The sequence below is a fragment of the Cucumis melo genome, chromosome 11, assembly GCF_025177605.1.
Source record: "Cucumis melo cultivar AY chromosome 11, USDA_Cmelo_AY_1.0, whole genome shotgun sequence".
Lineage (NCBI taxonomy): Eukaryota > Viridiplantae > Streptophyta > Magnoliopsida > Cucurbitales > Cucurbitaceae > Cucumis > Cucumis melo.
The window spans coordinates 2,058,970-2,081,360 of NC_066867.1; the positions used below are offsets into that span (position 1 = coordinate 2,058,970).

General features: G+C 32.6%; 3 protein-coding genes and 1 non-coding gene across 11 annotated transcripts in view; 2 read left to right on the forward strand and 2 right to left on the reverse strand.

Moving 5' to 3' along the window:
* LOC103497517 (glucan endo-1,3-beta-glucosidase 8-like) overlaps positions 1 to 750 on the reverse strand; it is a 2,666-nt gene extending 1,916 nt beyond the window's left edge. Inside the window, exon 1 of the mRNA XM_008459731.2 lies at positions 314 to 750. Within this exon, the coding sequence (XP_008457953.2) occupies positions 314 to 666 (353 nt within the window). The 5' untranslated portion in view covers positions 667 to 750. The remainder of the gene's footprint in view (positions 1 to 313) is intronic.
* Positions 751 to 3,445: 2,695 nt separating this feature from the next.
* Positions 3,446 to 8,382, forward strand: LOC103497395 (uncharacterized). Its single transcript, XM_008459568.3, has 13 exons — positions 3,446 to 3,800; positions 4,187 to 4,225; positions 4,331 to 4,479; positions 4,657 to 4,732; positions 5,304 to 5,604; positions 5,701 to 5,810; positions 5,940 to 5,987; positions 6,121 to 6,321; positions 6,585 to 6,686; positions 7,301 to 7,428; positions 7,602 to 7,740; positions 7,877 to 8,020; positions 8,100 to 8,382. Exons 1-13 carry the CDS (start codon positions 3,604 to 3,606, stop codon positions 8,122 to 8,124), a joined length of 1,659 nt encoding a protein of 552 aa, XP_008457790.2. The 5' UTR covers positions 3,446 to 3,603; the 3' UTR covers positions 8,125 to 8,382.
* Positions 8,383 to 10,343: 1,961 nt separating this feature from the next.
* LOC103497394 (probable NOT transcription complex subunit VIP2) lies at positions 10,344 to 16,791 on the reverse strand. 8 transcript variants are annotated; one of them, XM_051079530.1, is made up of 15 exons: positions 16,210 to 16,302; positions 15,819 to 15,964; positions 15,027 to 15,135; positions 14,783 to 14,955; positions 14,300 to 14,348; positions 13,967 to 14,185; positions 13,081 to 13,290; positions 12,887 to 12,982; positions 12,426 to 12,511; positions 12,151 to 12,336; positions 11,433 to 11,855; positions 11,280 to 11,332; positions 11,151 to 11,192; positions 10,794 to 10,938; positions 10,344 to 10,711 (listed from the first exon to the last, which is right to left on the reverse strand). In XM_051079530.1, the coding sequence occupies exons 2-15, from the start codon at positions 15,834 to 15,836 to the stop codon at positions 10,652 to 10,654; spliced, it is 1,869 nt and encodes a 622-aa protein (XP_050935487.1). In that variant the 5' UTR covers positions 15,837 to 15,964; positions 16,210 to 16,302; the 3' UTR covers positions 10,344 to 10,651. The 8 variants fall into 8 exon arrangements, with proteins under 8 accessions (XP_050935487.1, XP_008457784.2, XP_050935485.1 ...); XM_008459562.3 differs by lacking the exon at positions 16,210 to 16,302 and adding an exon at positions 16,662 to 16,791 and having other exon boundaries at positions 13,967 to 14,348; XM_051079528.1 differs by having other exon boundaries at positions 13,967 to 14,348; positions 15,066 to 15,135.
* Positions 15,027 to 15,107, forward strand: LOC127144134 (small nucleolar RNA snoR35). The gene has a single exon (XR_007815753.1). It is a non-coding gene; the product is annotated as a small nucleolar RNA snoR35 (small nucleolar RNA).
* Positions 16,792 to 22,391: the final 5,600 nt, after the last annotated feature.

Here is a 22,391-nt window from a genome sequence, read left to right on the forward strand (position 1 = left end):
TAAATAGTTTAAACAAGCAACTATATTTAGTAAAGTTTACATTAAAGTTTTAAGGGTCAATATGGCAAACGCAATAAGAGCTTAACTCAATTAGAATTCATACGAGGGTTGAAGACTAAGAGATCCATTGTTCAAATTTCTCACTTCTCATTTGTACTATTGAAAATTATTGATATGCTTCAATTCTAATCGTTTATTTTCTAAATATGACATTTGAATGTGGTCGACATATTAAGTCATTTTGTAATAATTTAATAGACACAAACTTAAACATTTGTAATAATGTACGAAAAAAAGAGAAGTTAAAAGGAACCTTATATTGACGCCCCCATCATAAATATGAGCGGTGACGTTCTCCTTAACCCAATCCTTAGCGTGGTTATAATTAGTAGCCAAGCTCTCAAGTTGGTCATTAGGAATGCCAACAATGGTTTCAATTTTGGAACCAGACAATGCATTCACTGTCCAAGAATCAGAATCAAACAACTTCACCTTCTTGATCCCATTGTCCTTGAGCAAGTTCACCACAATATTAGGGTTCAATGGATGGGATGCCATTGAACCCCAATTCACACCCAAGTTCGCCTGCACCACACTGGTGACAGTTGTAGTTACGACTATTAGAACGGTCCATGTGACCGCAATGGCAAATGTGGCACTGGCCATGGTTCGAGCTCGATTGTCGTGATTATTCGTGACCAATATATGGGTTTAGGAGTTTGGGAAAGATGGGATTCAAGAAGGCTTTCTTCAATGATGGCTTGCTTGGAGTTTTGAAGGATTTGGGATGATTATAAGAAAGAAAGAAAATGAGAGGTTTCTGTTTCTTGATTAAGTGGCCTTTAGTTTTTCTTTGCCGTTTTTAGGGTTTCAAGGTTATAATACCTTTATTTAAGGTTTTTTTTTTCTTGTTTGAAGATGTACACAAATTTAAGCTATAGATTTTTAAGATAGATACCTAATCTTTTTAACTACCACATTCAATTGAGATTACCTTCCGTATTAAAGGATAATGATTAAATGTAGTTTGGTTGTAATATAACTATTTTTGTTATACAGTTAAAAAGTGCAGTTTAATTATAAAATTAAATTATTTTTCATGTGACAAATTTTTATTGGATAACTAAATGGGTAAAAAAAGTTAAATTGTTTACGTAATTAAATATAGTTAATTACATCCCCACCAACTTTCTACACCTATAACCTAAATAAATTGCACAATTGTCTAAATTTTCCTATCAGCTTTTAAATGAATAATTAGTTTTTTTCACTAAAATCTAGGACAATCTTCTGTTATCCTTATAAACGAAAGCAACAATCGACAGTAAGCTTTAAAGGAAAAAATAAAGGTATTGTTGATACATAGTACAACACAATATATTCAATACACATATTTGATTTTTTTTTTTTTTTTCTAAAATAAACTAGATATATTTGACAGTGGCATGAATAAAACGATTTAAACAATGTATTGTTTTATATACCAAACAATACATGTGATGTGTATATATATATATAAATGGACAATCTTACATTAGGGGTTAACTTATCAAGATGGCCAGTTGACTTTGGCCTACACTTGCAAGCTTTTTTTAAAGGCAACTTACCAACAATATTAGTTATTGAGATTTCTAATTAACTTCCTAAAATTTGACAGAAAAAAATTTCTATAAGAAGCTGATATGAGTTCAGCTCAGCTGACATTTGTATGTACTTGAGGATAAGAAGTGCAAGTTCAAATCTCCAAATTGTATTAAAAGACCTTTTCAAAGAGAAAATTTCTATAAAGCTGATATGAGTTCAGCTCAGCTGACATTTGTATGTACTTGAAGATAAGAAGTGCAAGTTCAAATCTCCAAATTGTATTAAAAGACCTTTTCAAACAGAAAAAGTTCACGAAACATTTTTCGTGAAAAGTCATCGTTGTAGATAATAAAATATAATAATTCATCCGCATATCCTTCTACTTGGGTGTCATATGAGTAAACAAATATTGGTTGCTCAACGCTTTATTCCAACTCTACCTATAATTTATCTTATATTCTTTTACATTATACTAATTCGATGTAAACATGACATGTCTATCTTTATGTTAACCATTCCAATAATATAAATAAATAAAAGATCATAATCACAATTTTAACAACAAAATTGAAACATTATAAACTTTAAAATTAATTTGACACTAAAATTATAATCGATCTTTTTTCCAATAAAGTTTTACATTTAGTACTCAAATTCTTTTCCAATAAAATAAATTAAAATAAAAGATAGAAATAGTTGCAAATATAATAATTAGATTCAAAATATTAGTATATATAACAACTTTTAAAAAATGTATAAATACACCAAAATTCATCAAAGTTTATCAATGATATAGAAATCTATCGTAATAGACCATATTGAAAATATTGATGGTCTATCATGATAGACTATTAAGAAACTATTAGTATTACGAATAATTTATATAAATATAACAAAACCAAAAAATATTTACAAGCCTGTATAATAAAAAGAAAAGCTCATAAAGGTAAAATATTTTCATAATTTTCAGATTTATCCTTGAATATTGCAGACGATTTGTTACTTCCCTTTCTTCTTCTTTTTCGTGATTTATTCATCTTCTCTCCTAGATTTCTTCATCTTTTCTTCCATAGTTTATTTCTTTTATTTTTAAACGAACCTCTTACTTTATCTTCACAATTTTTGACAAAATTCTATGAAGCTACTTCATCATCTTCATATTAGAGAATATCAAAATTGTTTAAATATCATTTTGACATAATCTAAACGATCGTTTACCATTGTCAACACGATCGTTTACTAGGGTCAACACGGTCATTTAAATTTGAAGTCGTGTTCCCATCGTTTAAAATGAAATACACAATTGTGTTAGACATAATCTAAGTGATCACTTGTCATAGTTAACACGATCGTTTAATTTGAAGTTTTTAACAATCATTTACATTGGACTATATGATCGCTTATCATAATCAACTCAATCGTTTATCATAATCAACACGATCGTTGTTTATGATCAACACGATCGTCGTTTGTCATAGTCAACATGATCGTTGATCAGCATAGTCAACACGATTATTTGAATTTGAAACATTTTTCTCCATCATTAAAAAAACTACACAATCGTGTATCATGACCTAAACGATAATAGATCATTCGTTTAGATTGTAGTACACGATCGTTTAGAAGAACATTAATTAATTGTGTGTCTGTGTGACCGATTAATCGCGTATTGACATTTTTAGAATTGTTCTATCCATCGTAAATATTTTATCGATTTGTTATATATTTTAAAAAGATATTATTATTCTAAAACTTCTATCCATTATAATTATTAAAAAATATATTATAAATCTAGAGAAGCCAATAAAAAAAAAGAAAAGAAAAGCCCAAAACTATTAAGAGCCCAAAATAGCGAATCTGAGTCCAAAACTCCGAACCTTCTCAACGCCATTGAAGCTCGGTAGACCGTTTTCATCGTCAAGAACTTGGTAGTTCCATGAAGAGAGAAGGGGATTAGGGTTTTTCCATCTTCCTGATTCGGTCGAAATCCATTGGAATTTGGATTGTTTCTTTCTAGAGATGTGGCACGAAGCGAGGAGATCCGAAAGGAAGGTCCATGACATGATGGACGCTGCTCGAAAGCGAGCTCAAAGACGTGCTGTCTTTCTCGCCAAGCGCCGTGGCGATCCTCAGCAATCAATTCAGGTCGTTGGAACTCGGTGCCGTGTCTACCGTGACGATGGTCTCTATCAAGCAACTGAGGACCAACAAGGCCTGTAAGAATTTTATATTTCATCTCTCTGCATTAGATATATAAAAAAAACTTGGGTATATTACGAATTGGGAACTTTTTTTCTCTGGTGTTATAGATATTGTAGCTGGCTAATGTTGTCAGCTTCTTTCTGCCTTCAGTATTAAATTCTTAAATTATTTGAAATTTGTTTGCACTGAGGATTTAATTGCAGGAGGTTCTTTAATATTTGAACCTTCGAGCCCATAATTGATAATTTTTGTTACAATGGATCATTTGTTGAGAGAAATTTGTCAAATGCTAGAGCTTGTTTTATTAGTTTTGTGGCCTCGTTGTTTTTTATCATTCAGACATCCATTTCATCTTAATTCTAACATTTTTTTGGGATTTTTGTTGCAACTTCGTCTACAGAATTCCTTGGAATGGAAAGCAGGATGTTATGATTGATAGGTTCGTTTCTTTTAATCATCTGAGGACTATTTGGTTCTAAATTTGTTGTTTGGCTAAAAGATTTATGATTTGAGATTGAGGAGTAGGTTTTCATTTCTTGAGCAGATTTGATGGACGTGCCCTGCTTGATTTCATCCGAGAACCTGGATCCCGGCATATTCGAACCCAAGAAAAATCTGAGGAAGAAGAGGAGTTAGAAGAGTTTGTTAATTTTCAGCGTTATCGGGATTTAATTAAGCATCGGCGTCGAGGATGTGGGTACTTGTTTTTACTTTTATCGAACTCTTAAATCCTTTAACAGTTCAATGCACAAACCCACTGCATTCCTTATGGGATGAGTGGTACGGGCGAAGGTTACTTTTATTTGTTATACATATATTTTATTACAATGCAAATGTTTTACAAAGCTTTCTTTAATTCTACGTCAACAGTTAATGATGAGGATGGTTTACAACACGTAAATCAAGAAATGGAGGCCAAGGTGTCTGCTCCATTTGTATCTGATAGGTTTCTCTCTCCTGCTCTCTCTTTCTCTATGTGTGTGTGTGTGTGGGATGGATATGGAAAAATATTTGTTCTAATTGACTAGTTCACATCTTTCTAATTGTCTGGAAGTTGTCTCTCTCAGGAGTCAGGGAGTCTAAACTGTAAAGTGGTTGGGTTTTGGAAATTCAATATCCATACCATTATCCTCCTTTTGTAAAATTAGATTTCTGTTCAATTTTTTATTTTTTGCTATTGAACAAACTCATCTCCTGCCCTTAGCATCTCAATCAAACAAGAATCATTCATATTGGTGTAAATGATTTCAAACCACCAACTGTGGTGTAAATGATTTCACTCATATTGGCGTGTCGTCCTTCATGTTGAGATACATTACCTGTCATAGGATGACTTATGTTTTAGATCATTACAATTTTTTGAGGTGTCAATTTCAACTTTGCTCTAGATTCTGGTTCTACTATTCATTTTCTTTTGTTCTCTATAATTTTTTTTATTTCACGTTAGTTTTATGAGCAGAAATTCTGCTGTTGAATTTTATATAGTTTTTTATGGTCTCTCTTGTGTTTACATGAAGATCTCAGCAACCACAGCCTCCTTCTGCAAGCAAGGGCTCATATTCGCAAGTGGGGTTTTCTTATGAGGCGGATGGGAAGGAGGAATCAAATTCAGATGCTGATGATAATGCTAGTGATGATGAAGATGATGAGGATGATGAGTATGAGGATTTTCACAGTGATGACAGTAATGATGAAGGAATGGAGGTAATAGCAAAAGAGTTTGGAGTGAAAAGATACGGATGGCTTGTTTACATGGATAAAAAGGCTAAGGAGGAAGAGAAGAGGCAAAAGGAAATAATCAAAGGTGATCCTGCAATTGTAAGTCACTTCCATCATTGCCTCGGAAAAATACTGCATATGTTTCAGCTCTCTGATAACCAAATGTCTCATAAACATAAAATTTGAAACTATTAGAGGAAGCTAAGTCGCAAGGAGAGAAGGAAAGCATCTCAAATGGAACGGGAAAGGGAAAGAGAAGCTGCACGAATTACTGGTACCAGAGTCCTCCATCATGATCCTTACCGGTATAAAGATAAATTTTCTTTCATGATATGAAGAGGATAAGAATTCACTCTTTTGTTAACTGGTATTAGTGATATGATATGGCAGTTGACTTTTATGGATATAATCATGCATTCTATTTCTATGTGTAGAGAATCTAGACGAAGTCCAACTTATGATGCTTATCCACGTTCTAGAAGGTATGTCTTTTGAGTCATGATCGAAATCAGAGCTTCCTAGCAGGGTTTGTGGATCCTACAGACAAAACTGGATTTTTTAAATTACTTTTTTTTGATGATTTTTAAATTACAGTTATATCATGTTATTCTGCAGATCAAGGTCCAGATCACGTTCCCCATCACACTCAAGGCATCATTCTCATGGCCATTTTGATGATGTTCATCGGAGCAAACCAAGGACTCCAAAAATTGAATTCATCACTGAATTTGGGGGATCGGGCGAAAGCAAGGAACCGAGGCTAGAAGGACTCTCTCCACCACAATCTCCTCCATCTCAGCCTGATATGATAAACCGGTCGGAGCACTCGACCTTTCATTATTGCGAAGATAGATTGGACAATCTTTATTGTCCTGCAGCTTTCTCCCATTTTCTTACCTGAGGGTGTGGTTTAGTATAGATCAGGCCTAGGATTTTCAGCGTAACTGTCCACGGCAAGATGGAAGAAGGCTTCCTTTTTGAAGCTCAGATATTCCCTAAAATGGATTTAACATAACCAACTAGCAAATGTGCATGGAACTTTTATAATGGGCATCTCTTACCCTTGTGCTTTCATGCAGGCCATCATCTGGTCGGATCCTTGAGGCATTGCATGTTGATCCAGCATCTGGCGTGACACTTGATAAAGAAAAGAGCAGCAGAGCAGTAAAGCCCTCAGTAAGGTATTTATAAAGTCTGAATTTACTTTAGTGTCAAGTCCTGAGAACTTGATATTGATTAGTATTTTAAAAAGCGCTCTCAAGCACGCACCTAGGTTCAAGGTGCAGGTCTGGCATCTCGCTTTGAAAAGGGGTGACCTAGGTGCGCACAGTTTGTGAAACTCCCAAGTTTTTGGACCTTGGGGCCTTTTAGTGTTTTTGTTAAAAAATTGTAATAATTAGGGTTTGTCCTTTGTTACCCAAGAAAAATCAAATTTACTATGCGTAAATGGATTTTTTTTAAAAAAAAAGAAATTAACTCTAGCTACACTTTCTCATCTTTATGTAGTACTTTTATTTAGTGTGCTTCACAACAAAAAGCGCGCTTGTTTTTGCATGTTGCACTTGGGCCCTAGAAAACTATTGGTTTATTGGGCCTTGAGCTTTTAAGAACACTGATGCTGATACATTTCCAATTACTTTTGCAAGTGAAGTTTTTATGTTCTAAAGTTTATAAAATAGTTATTGTCATTTAAGTCCTTGTCTAATAATAGTCGTGAGTATTTGAATCCAAGCACAATAAATATGGGCATTTAAATCCTTGAGCAATAATTATGGACCTTTATTTCCTTGAACAGTACTTCGTCCGCACTTGCAAAGCTAACGAAGGCAAGTTCTTCCGGAGGGCCTTTAAAGCTGGGGGAAAAGAAAGAAACTCCGCAGGAACGACTTAAGAGGATCATGAGTCAACAGCTCAATAAACAAAGTATGTATGCATTTTCATTGTGAAGTGTCTTGTTTAAGACCTTAGATGTTGGAGCTTTGTCATTTTGACACTAGTTAGTTCAATAGATGTTTTGTATGGGAGCCATTTTTATTTCAAGATCATTTAGTTTCTTCTTTAGCATTTATGGTTGAGCAATTGGATCATTCTTGCAGTTAAGAAAGATACAGCTGCAGAAATGGCTAAAAAGAGGGAGCAGGAGCGCCAGAGACTGGAAAAGCTAGCAGAAACTAGCCGATTAAATAGTCGTAGGCATCGGAGCCGCAGCAGAAGCTACAGCCGTTCACCAAGAAGGTATATTTTTTTTGTTCTGAAGTTTTTAACTAAGTGATTTATGATCTCGAACCTGCTGAGTAGTAACTTCTTTTTGTTCTGATAACCCTGTGTATTCAAGTTTGAGACTCAACAATTATTTGATTGCTTGCTGCAGAAGATACCGCCGTAGTAGAAGTAGGAGTAGAAGTAGAAGTAGAGGGTCACGAAGATATTATTCTCGTTCCCGATCTCGTTCTCGGTCTCGGTCTCGCTCCCGCTCTCGAAGCCATTCTCGTTCACCTTACTCTCGTTCACCAAGGTATGTATTACTATCCATCGTGCAACAATTTCATTGTGTTTGGACAACTTGATGATAAGATGAGCCAAAAATATTGCAGGGTCAGAACTCGTACAAGATATTAAGAAGGAGAAATGCTGAATCTTTTGTTGGATATTATTTCATTTTGATCATACTCTACTTCTTAGCGCTGAAAGTATATGTTATGTTTCTAAGCTTGGATGGATGTATCATAATGCGAGCCTCGAATCAGTTCCTTCCTCGAGTATGTATTCATTTATATATTAGGTAAGAAATTTCAATGGTCTTAACATCTGGTACAAATTAGGCCTAAGGCCTGGGGAAAAAACATAATTGCTTCGGACGTGCATTTTGTTTTTTCATTTATCTTAGCTCACATTCTAACTTCTTCCTTTCGGTGTTTAAAGGATCTAAGTATTAAAGAAAGCTGAAATCTATTAGTCTTAGAATTACTCCACAACCATAGATAAAAAATCAAGTATTGTCTTCTAGAGATGTAGTTATCAATCTAGAAATTGTTCTAATTTTATTTAGGGAACCAAACAACCCTAAAGAAATCAAGTAAAATGATTTAGTCTAAGAGAACTCAAAATAAGACATCTAGGGTGTATTGAGTTCATTAATGGACTTGATAAACTCAGTTGTTGGATTATTGAACCAATCAACAAAATTTCATGAATTTGAAGTCTTCTATATAGGTGCAGTTTCAAGTCTTTCATCTAACTTGTTCTGTTCGATGTTAACTTTTTCTTTCACTTCATTGCTATTTTTTCTGATGCTTTGATTGTCTTAGTCTAGGAACACTATGAATAGAACCTATTTTGTAACAATTTCAAATTGTTTGGTCCAAATCATTAATATGGGATTCTCTTAAATCCATCTCTTTTGAAAAAGGAGTTCTACCCTCTCACAGATTTAGTTTAGGATTGGATCATAGACAAATTATTTATTAAGTAAATTATTGGTACTTAAGGAAAAGATGACAATATTGCGTTTTGAATAAAGAGTCCTACTCTCACAATCCAGAAAATGATTTAATGGATCATAGACATTGTTTATTAAATAAATTAGTGGAATATGATTCTAAGTGTGAAAATGACTCGAGTGTAATTCAATAAGGCATGAAGTATCAACTTGCTTATGATATGAATAATTAATTTATTTGAATAAGGTTAAAATAAATAAATTCCTTAGGTTCAAATTAAATAAACAATGAGATAATTAATGAATACTTGAAATATGATTTAAATAGTTCATAACCTTTACGCAACTACATGCAAAGATTCTCCAAGAAAATTCTCCCAAATTTTATAGAAGAATTCTTGAAAGATTCTCCATCTCCTTTCCCTCTCATTTTTTGAAAGTTCGGATACTTTGACATAGTCATTGCAAGGAAGATCTTGTGAAAATTGAAAACTTCAAAAAGAAGATAACCAACTCGAAAAGAGAATTTTGCAACAGTAAAAGTAAGATCAACCTTTTTTTTACTTTCTATTCTTTTCGATTATCCAACTACATAAATAACTACTTATTTGTAATATCTACAATTATGTCAACACAACAATTGTGTATTTGTATTATTTAGTGGTTTATCTGCAATGTGTTATTTTCCGACAACTATGGCTTTAATAGGTTTTATTTGTAACTGCATGAGAAATAACCTTTTGGGAAGGGAGAAAAAAAAGCTTTGACTGTAGGAAACCAAATTAACATCTCTTAAATTGTGTTTCTAAAGTAAATGATGAACATCAAAAAAACATAATTGGACTCATCATCGACATCTTCAAAGTCGCTCTCGTCACAAAAGAACTATTGGTATAACATTGCAAAAGGATCTTAGGATGAGCTAAACTAGAATGAGAAGATTTAGTAATAGGAAAATACTACTAGTGAATACGATCACATGCTACACTTTCTTAACAACTCTTTTGTGCGAAATTTTCACTAGTACATCATAGTACTAAAACATTCTGGAAATTGCATCGGATACAACAAATTTAGAAAAAAAGTAACTCATACCACATCTTTTTTTGCATATTGCAAATATGACAAATAATTAGATATACCAGAGGACTATCAAAGAGTTATCAAAAAACTATCAGAGGACTATCCGTTTTTGAATTTGCGACTTTGCTATGTACAAAATAAGTAACATTAGCCCTATAATCATAAGTTTTTTTGCTATTTTTTCAAATGCCCCAAAAAATATTTCTAGCTAGAACAATAAAGACCTCGGTCCTCTTGAGGTGTGAGCTCAGTAGAAATTGAGAAAAGAAAACACTCTTTAGTCAATAGATAACATATATATAGTGAGAGAGAGAGAGAGAGAAAAGCTGGACTAACAATCTAAAATATGATGTAAAATAAGGAACAAAGAGAAAGGGGACTAAGTTACAGTTTTGTGTGTTTTCTTTTTTTTTTTTTTTTTTTTTGAAAAGGGAAAAAATGGGCTCATTACAATAACAAAGGGGGCTCTATAATTGATTGCAATGACCATATTAACAAAACATTAATTCTACAAACAGAACACTAAGGCTAACCAACGACCTTTTTTTTATATATTGAAAAAGGAAGAGGCTAAAATTATAAATTATAATTATGAATTATAAAAAGAAAAAAGAAAAGTGAACCTTAATGTTGGGACAGAACTGGTCTCTTTTCTACCATCTCGTAGTGGAGAACGAAATTATCCTGAAGCCAATGGATGTAATGGTAAGCAATAAGAATGTGATATAGGAAATTTCAAATGAGAAATATTGGTGACTCCACAAACCTTGCGAATAGTTTCGAACGTGTGGGGGTCGAAACAGAGATATGATCCTCTTTCGTACGTGCTAGTCTTCACAAGTGGTTCCATGTTTGAGACCCGAATGAACCAGAACCGATGTTCTTTGTGATAAAACCAGCCTCTATTATAACTAACAAAAATAAAAATAAAATAAAAATATTGGTAACAGCCCATGGGGAGAGACCTAACCAAATTTAAGGGAGTGAGTGATTTGTCTTAACTTTTCAAGTTATTTTGAAAAAATTTAATGCACTTGGCAACTATAAAGTTTCTTTATAAAAAAAAACCATTCTTTTTAAAGTTTTGGTGACAGTAAGTCAATAACAGAAGGAGCTAGCTTACAGTTCATTCGCAGCGTATAACTGGGCTTCATCTTTTGGCATGCTGCAGACACCATGACACAGCAGAATTAGTTATATATAGCGAAAGGAAAAGGGAGGAATGTAAAATGATTTAAAAATATACAGACACCTGAAAAATATATAAAACAGTGTCTCCAGAGTAAATTTTGAGAAGTAGCCTCTCTGCAGTTGCCAAAAAAGTTAATCAGTTGAGATGAAAGTGAAACTGAAGGAAGTTTCGCATATGAACTTAGAGAGGGACATTAAAGGTGAAGAATCTCACATGTAGTGTAGGTGGTGGTTTGATAAGATAGCATTGTGGTACAATGAAATCCGGATCGCCCTTGGCAGGTTCATCAGACCATGGGGAGCCAAAAGTCTTGTGAAGGTTATCTGCTGAATTCAAATTTAATCCTAATGTGGTCAAATCGATTCCAAGTGCAAGGGATGCAAGATCAGGATCGCTCAACCTTATCACACTTAACAAGCCAAGTAAGCCGAATGGATCAGGAGAAGATTGAGTCGCCTGCATAGATTTCATGCCTTGATCTCTAAACGACTGGCTAACACCAGACATATGTTGCAATCGAAACTGAGATTGACTGGGATGCTGCTGATATTGCTGAATAAGTTGGTCATAACTCATTCCAGAAGCTGAACTAGGAGAGCTCAGAGGTCTTAACCCAATACCAGGAGGCCCACTAGACTGGTTATTAACAAAACAACATCGATAATGAGAACTACCAACGGAGAAGACACAAACGACATATAGGCTACTGATCTACAAAACATTTAATCCTGTCGAATTTTTTTAATACATGAGACCAAATGACGTCAAAAGGTTGAAACTTGAAACTGCATTTCAGTTGAGAAAAACCAAGAGTGAAAACATATGAAAAAAGCAACAGTTTTGACTCCTTGTGTCAGATAAGCAAAAGCTTAAATACGAGGGGTAAAATTTTTTCTTCCATTAGACTAGCGCAATAGAATAAATAGCACACCTGCTGGTGATAGGATGCAGCATGTGAAGATGGGAACATATCTGATCCATGTAAATGTAGGAGATCCTGATTATTTGCAGGTGGAAAGGAGACCGAGCTGTTACTGACAGCTGGAGAATGTTGTTGCTGCTGCTGGGGTCGGTGTGAATATGTGCCCCCTAGGTTAAATCCAGCAGATCTTCCAATCTGAAGATCAAAACAAGGGAAAAGTTGATAAGCACCCCATCGCCAAAATGATGATAGTTAGCAAGAGATTGAGTAAAACGTGTTCGCACAGAGAACTGCTGAGACTGCATCATAGGCACAGAATTATCATGTTGATCTTTCTGATGAATGTCCATGCCATAATCAGCATTGCCACCTGCACACGATCTAGAACTATAATCAATGATTGAAAGTGTCCTGTTCTATATTCAAAGTAAGCATGAGGTTAACTTGCGTCATGCTATAAATTTACAATCCAAAGAGAAAAAACGAAACAATTTTAACTCTCTATGAAGAAGCACCTGAGCTTAATAACTGCAATGACCTACAGGAAAAATGAATCTGAAATTCTACTTCAATACTCCATCTATTCAGCAATTATTCAAGGTCAACTAGGATAAAAATGAAAGTTTTTTAACATGATTGAATTTAATCTTTGACCAAAAAATAGGGTAGAGTACAGCAAACCAAGTTTTGGCTTATGATTTAAATGAATGAAACCTACTAGGAAATGCAAAGAAAGGATTTGCACCTTTAAATCTAGGTAATGCAGGGAAGTCTTCATTCTGAATGCTGAACTCTTGATTTTGTTGAACGATAGGACTAAGGCCCTGCTTTCTCAGCGAACCTGAAACAATTACACAACACATCCTATAAGTCAAAACTGGCAGAAAAGAGAAAAGGGAAAAAAAGAAAAAACTAAAGACCAACAATCTAGCTACGAACTTAATTGCCCTTGGGGCCCTCCTGCCGAACTTGGACGACTTGTTAACTGAGGAAAATCATTAATGTCAAAAGGAGAATTGTCATTGGTGTTCACTTCATTCAACATCCCCAAAGAATTCAAACTATTCACACTCTGCATGTGGCTTTGGGAAAGGGGACCTCCAGCACTAGGATAAGAATTACTCAACATAGAAATGACCTGTTGAGATCCTGAAGCAAGAACATGTCATCAACGACCAAAATAGCACTTAACATTTTCAACTAAAATATAGCATGAATACAGATGCAAGCATAAATACAAAAACATAGTAATGAATGCATTTCCATTTTCTGGTCAATATAGCCTCAGAAATAAGATCTGTGTATGCAAAATATAAGAAAGCATATAGATGGAAATATAATGTGCACACTTCACAACACAACAAATTAAATCATAAATAGCAAATACATAACACATAAGTAACTGTATAGAATAAAATAGTACTCTGTAATCACGTAAACTGAATAAATAGTTTCCAAGACTGCACACTACTATTTCAAACAGAACAATTAATTTTAATTGCATCAACATCTAAAATGATCTTTTCATCTTTGAGCAAAAGGTGTATAAAAAGAAGTATATGACGTTCTCCCACTAGCTAATGTCTAGTTCGAATCAAATTATTAATGAAATAAATAGTCAAGTTCAAATATAGCATGCAACAGTTAGAGAACCAAGTACGGAACAAAATTTCAAAATACATTTGCAAAGAATACCACCATTATTTTAAGATGCATCTAGATACCCATGCAATGGTTAGAACCAAGTATGGAACAAAAATATCACTACGAGATGCAGGACAGTGCACAAATGCAAACATTCGTCCACAAATCCAAGGGATCATACCTTGAGGAAGCACACCACTCATTAGACGGTTTTGTCCTTGCACAGTTAAGCTTCCGGATCCACTATTTGCACCAAGGTTTAGGCGAGAAGCAAGACCAGGTAATGACAATCCCCCACCCGCAGTTATACTCCTTCCTATGTTGCCTCCACTGGCCATATTTCCCATTGAACTTGTGATTCGAGGACCTGCATTTCCCAAAATTGGGGATACACCCAATCCTGGAACAGTATTTCGATTACCAATAGCAGCAGAAGTAGATAGAATCCCAGGAATAGAACCGCCAACTGCATTTGTGCTACTACTAAATCCAGGGTTTCCAACAACACTTATACCTCCTCTACTTGCGACTCCTGAATGCCCATGGGAGCTGCCATGAGACAACTACAGAAGAGAGAAAAAAGTTTAAATGGAGTGCAAACACACAATTACGAGGTTTACTGAGAGGATAAGATTAGGGTTTCAACTTTGCTGCTGCTAGATCTCTTAAAAGATGTCATTTTACGACTTCAATGATCAGAAATCTTATAAAAGTTCAGTTATGAACATTATGATCTGGTATCTGATTTGTAAATAGCTCTCTATAGTTTCTTCAACAAACTTATCAGATAGTAAATGTTTATAAATCAGCTTTTCAAAATTAAAAACGAGCATATTTTCCTTCACTAAGCAAAGATATCTAAACCTGTGTTATCATTCAACAACTAATTTTTCGTGACCACCATAAATGAAAATCAAATAAACTACAGGTATTTTGGTTGATAAACATGGCATTCAGTGATGGATAAATAGCCTGAGTCCCTGACTATGAAAGATACCTGAGAAAGAGCAACAGGGAGGTTGTTCGAAGCAAACCGCCCGCTGGAAAGTGTTCCAGTAGGTTGCTGCACTCCACCAGATGGAACATTATTTATAGTTGAATTTCTTGAAGTTAGTGCACCTGACATGTTTTGAATACTGAAGCTTCCATGGATGTTATGCAACCCTCCTCCTGGAAATTAAGACCTCTAAGTTGCATAAATTTGAAAGATAAATACAGAAACTCTAGAAACATGCACGCACCGGAGTGATGAAAAACAGGGGAGGCTGCACCAGACTGACCAGAAAATGAGGTAGCAAAAGATCGCCCAGTACCATCTGGAAGATTTGAAGCTGATCCATTAAGAGATGACTGCAAAGAACAAGAGCATTGGAATTTAGAAATCATCTTTTCATGTACAATTTTATACTTGAATCACAAAATTTGGCAGTAGAATTATAAGAAATCATCATAACAGGGAGAAGAATATAAATCATTTGTCACAAAGAATGAGTCCATCTGTAACCACTAACTTCTGCATAAACTATGTCATAATAAGCTAACATGACAAAGGCACGTGATTATGCAGCTGATTGTTATGAAAATAAGATTAAATCAACCTAAATAAACTAGAAATTAAATCAACCTAGATAAACTAGAAATTAAATCAACCTAGATAAACTAGAAATTAGTTAGAATTAGGCATGGATTGGGATTAATTTCAACAAGTGAAAGAACCACATTCTTACACAACAAAAAAAACTGAAGCCATTAAAACTGAAATCCTAACTAGACCATCAAATAAAAATAAAATAAACTATAGGCTTAATTTCTTAATTTCTTAAAATTCCAAGTTCCTCGAACTATATGTAATAGATCATCGTCTTCCGCAGAGAATCAAGTAACACAGGAAAGTATCAGTAATACACTTGACCTTAGCCAAAAGGCCGAGACCACAGGAAAGTATCGGTAATGAACTTCAAGAAACAATATGCAACTCAACATACACACGTTCCAACGCAATCTTAGACAAAAATGTAGATAGCTGACAGTACATTAAGTAAACCCGACATGGCATGAGGTGAGAGTAAAATAATCTATGCAAATTTCATTCCTTCTTCGAAAACAGCAGTTCCAGTCTTTGAGAAGCCAAAAGATAGAGAAGCTATCTGAAAAGCTTTATTGCTAATCAAATTACAGCCTGAAAATAATAGTATAGTGTAAGAGTAAGCCCAGAAGAATGATAAAAACACCAAAAACTAAAACCACTGTGGCTGCAGAGTCCGTATAATACGAAAAACTACGAGTGCAATACTTCAAACATGAACAATCCCCACGACGCTTTTACAACTAAGTCTCGTTTGATAATCCCACAGTCACTACAGTCTAGGCAGCTTCTAAAACTAAGAAGAGAAAAGATAATAGAAGTAAAGAAAAAATCCAAACCTCCATAAGAAAATCAAGGCTTGTAGAACTACTCCGACTAACTTCAAACCATAATGTAGCATCTCCACATGAATTTCATATCTATAAAAGCAGCTAACGACAGAGACACTTTTGAGATTTGAGAATCCTCCATGAACAAACAAAGTACTTGTTCAGGAATGCTTGTCCCTCAACTAACCAAACAAGATCTAAAAATATATAAATGGACCGTTGTGTTTCTGAACTGATTCTTCTAAACAAAAAGGCAGTTCGAACTACTTCTAAGTAAAAAAAAAAAAAAAAAAAAAAAAAAAATTAGAACCACAAACGACAAGGACTTGAAAGCGTGTCCAGAAACACTTGAAACGGTTTTGATAGATGAAGAAGGAAGAAGAAGATCGGGAAACGAAATCACGGCGAATTGAAAGGAGTAAATCTGGATCGGAAAATAAATGAGAGAGATAGGAAAGAACCTGAAGAGCAGATCGGAGAGAAGTCCGGTGAAGAAACAAAGATCGTGTTTGAGTGCCCTAATTGAGATGAAAACTTGGAAAAGGAGAATGAAATGGATGGAAAACGAAAAGAAGTGTTGGAATCCAACTGAGTTCCCATATTCCCATTTTGCCCCTCGGCTTTCGTCATAAATAGCCTAGTCGACTTCTCATTTTTCAAAACTAGCACATTTTTTCGTAAAATCTCGATAAAATAGTTTTTGGCCAATTTTCTCTAAGATCGACCATCGAGATTTTTCATAAAACTTTTTTCATCTAATAAGTTGTTTTTGGATTTTTTCTAAATATTATACAAAATCTTATTTCTTATCGAGGTAATTCGGTACATTCTTACAATTACGTTGTAACTAATGGATCGAACAATCTACCACTAAGAAACTCACTACTTTATTAATTGTGGTTTTTCCTTCTCTAAATGTAATTGAAAGATCTATGATCCCTTCAATAGTAACTTTTTCTCCCTTGAATACAGTTAGTATATTGTCGCCTCCCCCCGACGAACAATGTTGATTATTGATGTTTAAATTTGGACTAGGTAGCAACGTTAAACAACACGTTTGTACGGAGAGGACAAGAACCATGCAAAAAAAAAAAAAGTGAGATATATACATGTTAGTGTGGCTAATGTCATATATCCACTCTAATTCTTAAGTTAGCAACGAGTCAAAGGGAAAAAACAATATTAAGCTAAAACATCAAGTTTTCACTTACTTTTCAATTATGAGCCTTGATTGTCTACTCATAAGTACCCATGTCATAATTCTCTCTTAGGATTTGCTTTCAAAATCCTTTTATGAAGTTTTTTTTAAGATTTTGAAACCAAGCAAAGTAGGCAGGATAATTATTGGGATGGTTCACCAAGCTCAACCTATATCGAGAAGGTCGAAATAGGGTATGACCAATTTCTTCTTCTTTCATTGTTTCGAAGTTTCCTGGTTGAAAAAGGGGATACACAGACATGTACATATATATACACACATATATACATGTACACATATTTATATTCACCGTTGTCCTTTGTATAGGGACAACACATATATACATGTATACATTAGTAGCCATTGGAGGAGGAATAAAACTATGTTATTCTATTCTCGTTCCATTATTTACTTTTCTTTATTGGGATTTTTTTTTTCTTTCTTTGAGAGCTTTTATGGAAAGCTTATGAATGATAAAGTTTATAAAGATTTATAATGTAAATGATATGTCAAAAACTATATATATGATTGACTTTTCTATATTCATTTATTGCTTCTCTCTCTCTTTCTTTTGGTAGAATTCTCAATTCATTATTGGTACCAATATTTAAGTCAATAGGTTACTACTGATTTGTTACGGGAAGAAGATGAAGTATAAATATTTATATTTGATATTTGTTTTCTGAAAATCAGTTATATTTGTTTTGGTGTTACATTAAACTATCAAGTATTGGATATACATTCCATAAAGTATAAGAATATAAAAACGAGAGAAAACTCGAAAACAGGGCGAACAATGGTAGGGGATTAAATTGTATATCAAGTGTATTAAGAGTACATCAGTAGTCTCTATCAAGTGTGTATCAGGTCTGTATCCATATTACATTTTCTCATTTTAAATCGTGAGTTGGTTTGATTTGGTTATTTTTGCAAAGATTTTGATTACGAGTTCAATACTAGTAACTTAATTTGTCCATTTTGCAACTATCCCTATAACACGTTGATGGGACATGTGCCCTAGGTCTTTGAGACGGATCTACCTCCAATCATTAAATCCTCCATATTTTGCGCATAAAACTAAAAAAAAGAAAAAAACGAATTCCTTTGAATCTCAAGGTTTTGAGTCATGTCACTTATTATGATTAACCAATCAAAAAGGGTTTAATAGTGACCATAAACAAAGCCTACAAAAAAATATAATATAGTATGACATCGACTTTACTCCTAATTTTAAAACTTAAATGGCTCAAAAATTGATTTATAATAAAAGTTTTTTTGTGGCAAAAAATAATAATAAAACTAAAAAAAAATAGGGGAGAAAAGAAAAGTTAATCACTCAAAAGGAGTAACAAAGCATACTTTAATTTTCATATCATGTTATCAATGAAAACTTTATATTATAATTTATGGAAGGCACATGCAATGGTGAGTTTAATATTCATCTCTCTCAAAAGCTCTCCTTTTCAAGTAGGGTTTATTGCTTGGATGGGATGCTTTACCTTAAAATGAAGATTTAATCATCATTCTTAATCATCTTCTTTTAATTAATTTACTTAATTAATTTAATTATAAGCTTATAAGATTATTGTGTTATTGTCATGATTTAATAAACATCTATGCAAGTTTAAAGATATCTTTCTTTCTTGACGTATGACGTCATGGTTTATTAACATATACGTAATGCTAACATTGAACATTATAGAAGTTTTTTAGAAAAAAAATAAAAAAGAAGAAACCTTTGTGTAGAAATAATGTCATGATTTTTTAGAAGAATAATGTATTTTATTACCATTCAATTGGTACCATTATGTGGAGTGATTATCTAAAATGAAGGATTAATTAAATGTAGCTTGAGATCATTTTCATTGTTTTAAATTCTATTTATTACTAAAAAAAATTAGAAAATTATTGTCAATGAAAGAACGGTTGCAAATATTATACAAAATATAACAAAATTTCATATTTTTTCATTGATAGAAGTCTATTAGTGATAGATCTGAAGTTTCATTACATTTTATAAATATTTTGGTTCATTTTCTTATAATCGTAAATTTGATATGTTATCAAATTTTAAATCTAGTAATAGTTTAGATTTTCCATTCATATTTAAGTTTTGTTTTAGGGATAAAACCAATATAAATAACTCAATCCAATCAACTAAATTCGAAGAAAGGTTTAGTTTGGGTCGAGAATTGCAAATATATAACAAAAATTAGATTGTTTTTTGCATTTGATTGTATTCATTAATACTTTAGATCTTATTACTATTTTATTACAATCCATTCATACTTAATCCACCTAATGCATGGGAACGAAGCTACCACATGAATCTATGTAGGTGTAGACATTTGGATGCCACCCTCTCGCTATCGCACACATCATGCACACAACTCTAGGTGGTACTTCATTCTCAACTTATTATTTTATTCTTATATTTACGACTAAGATGGAGATTGGATTAAAAACTCTCGATAAAAGTCAAAATAAGTTTAGGTTCATCGATACTTGACGTGACCTTCTTTTATGAAAATTGAAAGTTTAATATCTCATCTTGCAATGGTTGTGTACTCAATAGAAAATTTGTTAAATAAACTCACGAGGCAGTTGAAAATATAGTAATAATATTCAAAGTATTAGATTGTTTAACAATATTTGAAAGAAATAAAAAATATAGCAAAATTTGTTAGAGTCTATCAATGAAAGAAGTTTACTACCGATAGATTATATTGAAAATATTTGTATATCACTAATATATTTAGGAATTTTTTAAAAAATATAATAAAGCAGCAAAATATTTATACTGTATAAAAAAATTCCAAAAATAGAAAAAGTTCACGGGCTCAACATATATGTCATATCAACCATGCCGTCAACAATGCGCCTAATATATTTTGGTACACGATCGTTTAGATTTTGTTATTATTTGATACACGATCGTTTAGATTTGGATAGTCAAATCTAAAAGATTTATTTTTTTCAATTATATCATTTAATTTGGTTGCACGATTGTTTAAATTTGGTTAGACGATTGTTTAGATTTGTTCGTTTAGATTTGACTATATGATTGTTTAGATTTTGGGTAGCCAAGTCTAAATGATTTTTTTTTCAAAATTTGGTACACGATCATTTAGATTTGGCTAAATGAATTTTTCAAGATTCTTTTGGTACACGATCTTTTAGATTTCTTAACGATTAACAACCGTTTAGATTTAGCTAAATGATTTTTTTTTATTCTTTTGTACACAATCATTTATTTTTTTATACGTTTAGATTTGGCTACTTTTAAACAATTTTTTTCAGGATTCTTTATACACGATCTTTTAGATTTTGTTACCCTAATCTAAACGATGTAAAAAAAAGAGAAAAAAAAAACGATGAAAAGAAATTACAGCAAAGATAAAAAAGAGGAAAGAAAGAAAGACAATAGAAAAAAATCGCCGCGAAAGAAGAAGAAAGACGGAAGGATTTGTTACGTGTAACATAAATATTTTAGTAGTTTGTTATATTTATGAAAATTTTCTATATATTTATTTATTTATATATTTATTAAGAATCAATAAATCCAAGAAGCAAAAACATTTGTAAACATAGATGTGGAAGGAGTGTATTTGTCAAAGTTTTGCTATATTGATTTAATATTTTATAGGACAATTTGCAAAAACCATCCTAAATTATGGTTGTAGTTGTAATTATATTCTTAAACTTTCAAAATTAAAATTTAAGCCCTCAAACTTATCTAAATTTTGAAATTAGATTCCCAAACTTGTATAGTTGTATAAACTATATTTATTATATAAGTTTGAGGATTTAGTTTTCTTTGTTTGTGAATCGAATTTCTACTATTTTATGTAAGTTTGAGGGTCAAATTTTAACACTTTAAAAGCTTTGGGTTCAGATTATTACTATTCAAATTCTAAGGATGTAATTGCAACCACACAATACTTTAAGGGTAGTTTTTGTCATTTGCCCTATTATTATTATTATTTTAATTAATTATAGAAATCTTGATAAGCAGGTTATTTTAAGGAACCAAAATATTTACAAAATATAGCAAACTTTCATATTCTATCGATAATAGACATCGATAGACTTCTATTAATATCTATCAGTATATATAATAGGCATCCGTAGACTTCTTTAAGTGTCTATCGGTATTAGAATTTGATATCTTGTTATGTTTTATAAATATTTTCAACCGTTTCAGTCATTTTCAATAACTTCTAATCTTTTTTTGCATTTCAAAATAAGTAGAATTGAGAGCATACAATGAATGTTGGTTGAAAAATAAGAATTAAAAAAGAAAAAAAGACATATTATAGGACCCAAAAAATGTAGAAAATACTTAAATAAGAATGAAAGGAAGATCTCTCCATTATTCTCACCATCATTTCCAATTAGCTAATAAATATTTTTTTTTTTTTATGTAAATACCCCCACATGGAAAAAAATTAATAAATAAAAACAATGAGAAGGGAAGAAAAATTCAATTTTTATATACATAAAATATATAAAAGGGAAGGTGACATGAAATTTTGGATTGCATGTGATTTGTAGCTGAAAGAGCAAGAAAAGTGAGTATGAACACAAAAAGTAAGTCTTCCCCAAGAAATTGATGAATATTTGGTTCAAGAAAAAAAGTTCCCATTTAATTATATTAATTACTCCATAGAACCTCTCACTTTTTAACTTCAACATTTATGATTTTTTTTTTTTTAAGGTTTATACCAAATTTCTTTTAATGTATAAGTTTTACTTGAGTCGGTTTATTTGATAGATGCAATGTGATTATTTTCTTATTGTTATTATGAATTTTAAGTGGAAAAAAGTCAAAAGATTTAACTATCCAATCTAAACCGTTGACTCACAAATGAAATGTTGTTGGTTAATTAAATACATATTGACTTTTGAAATTTTAGTATTTTTCAAATCAAGATCATATAACAAGTATAATTAGATTTTTCGGTATGAATTTTCGAAAACTAATTTGGCTAAA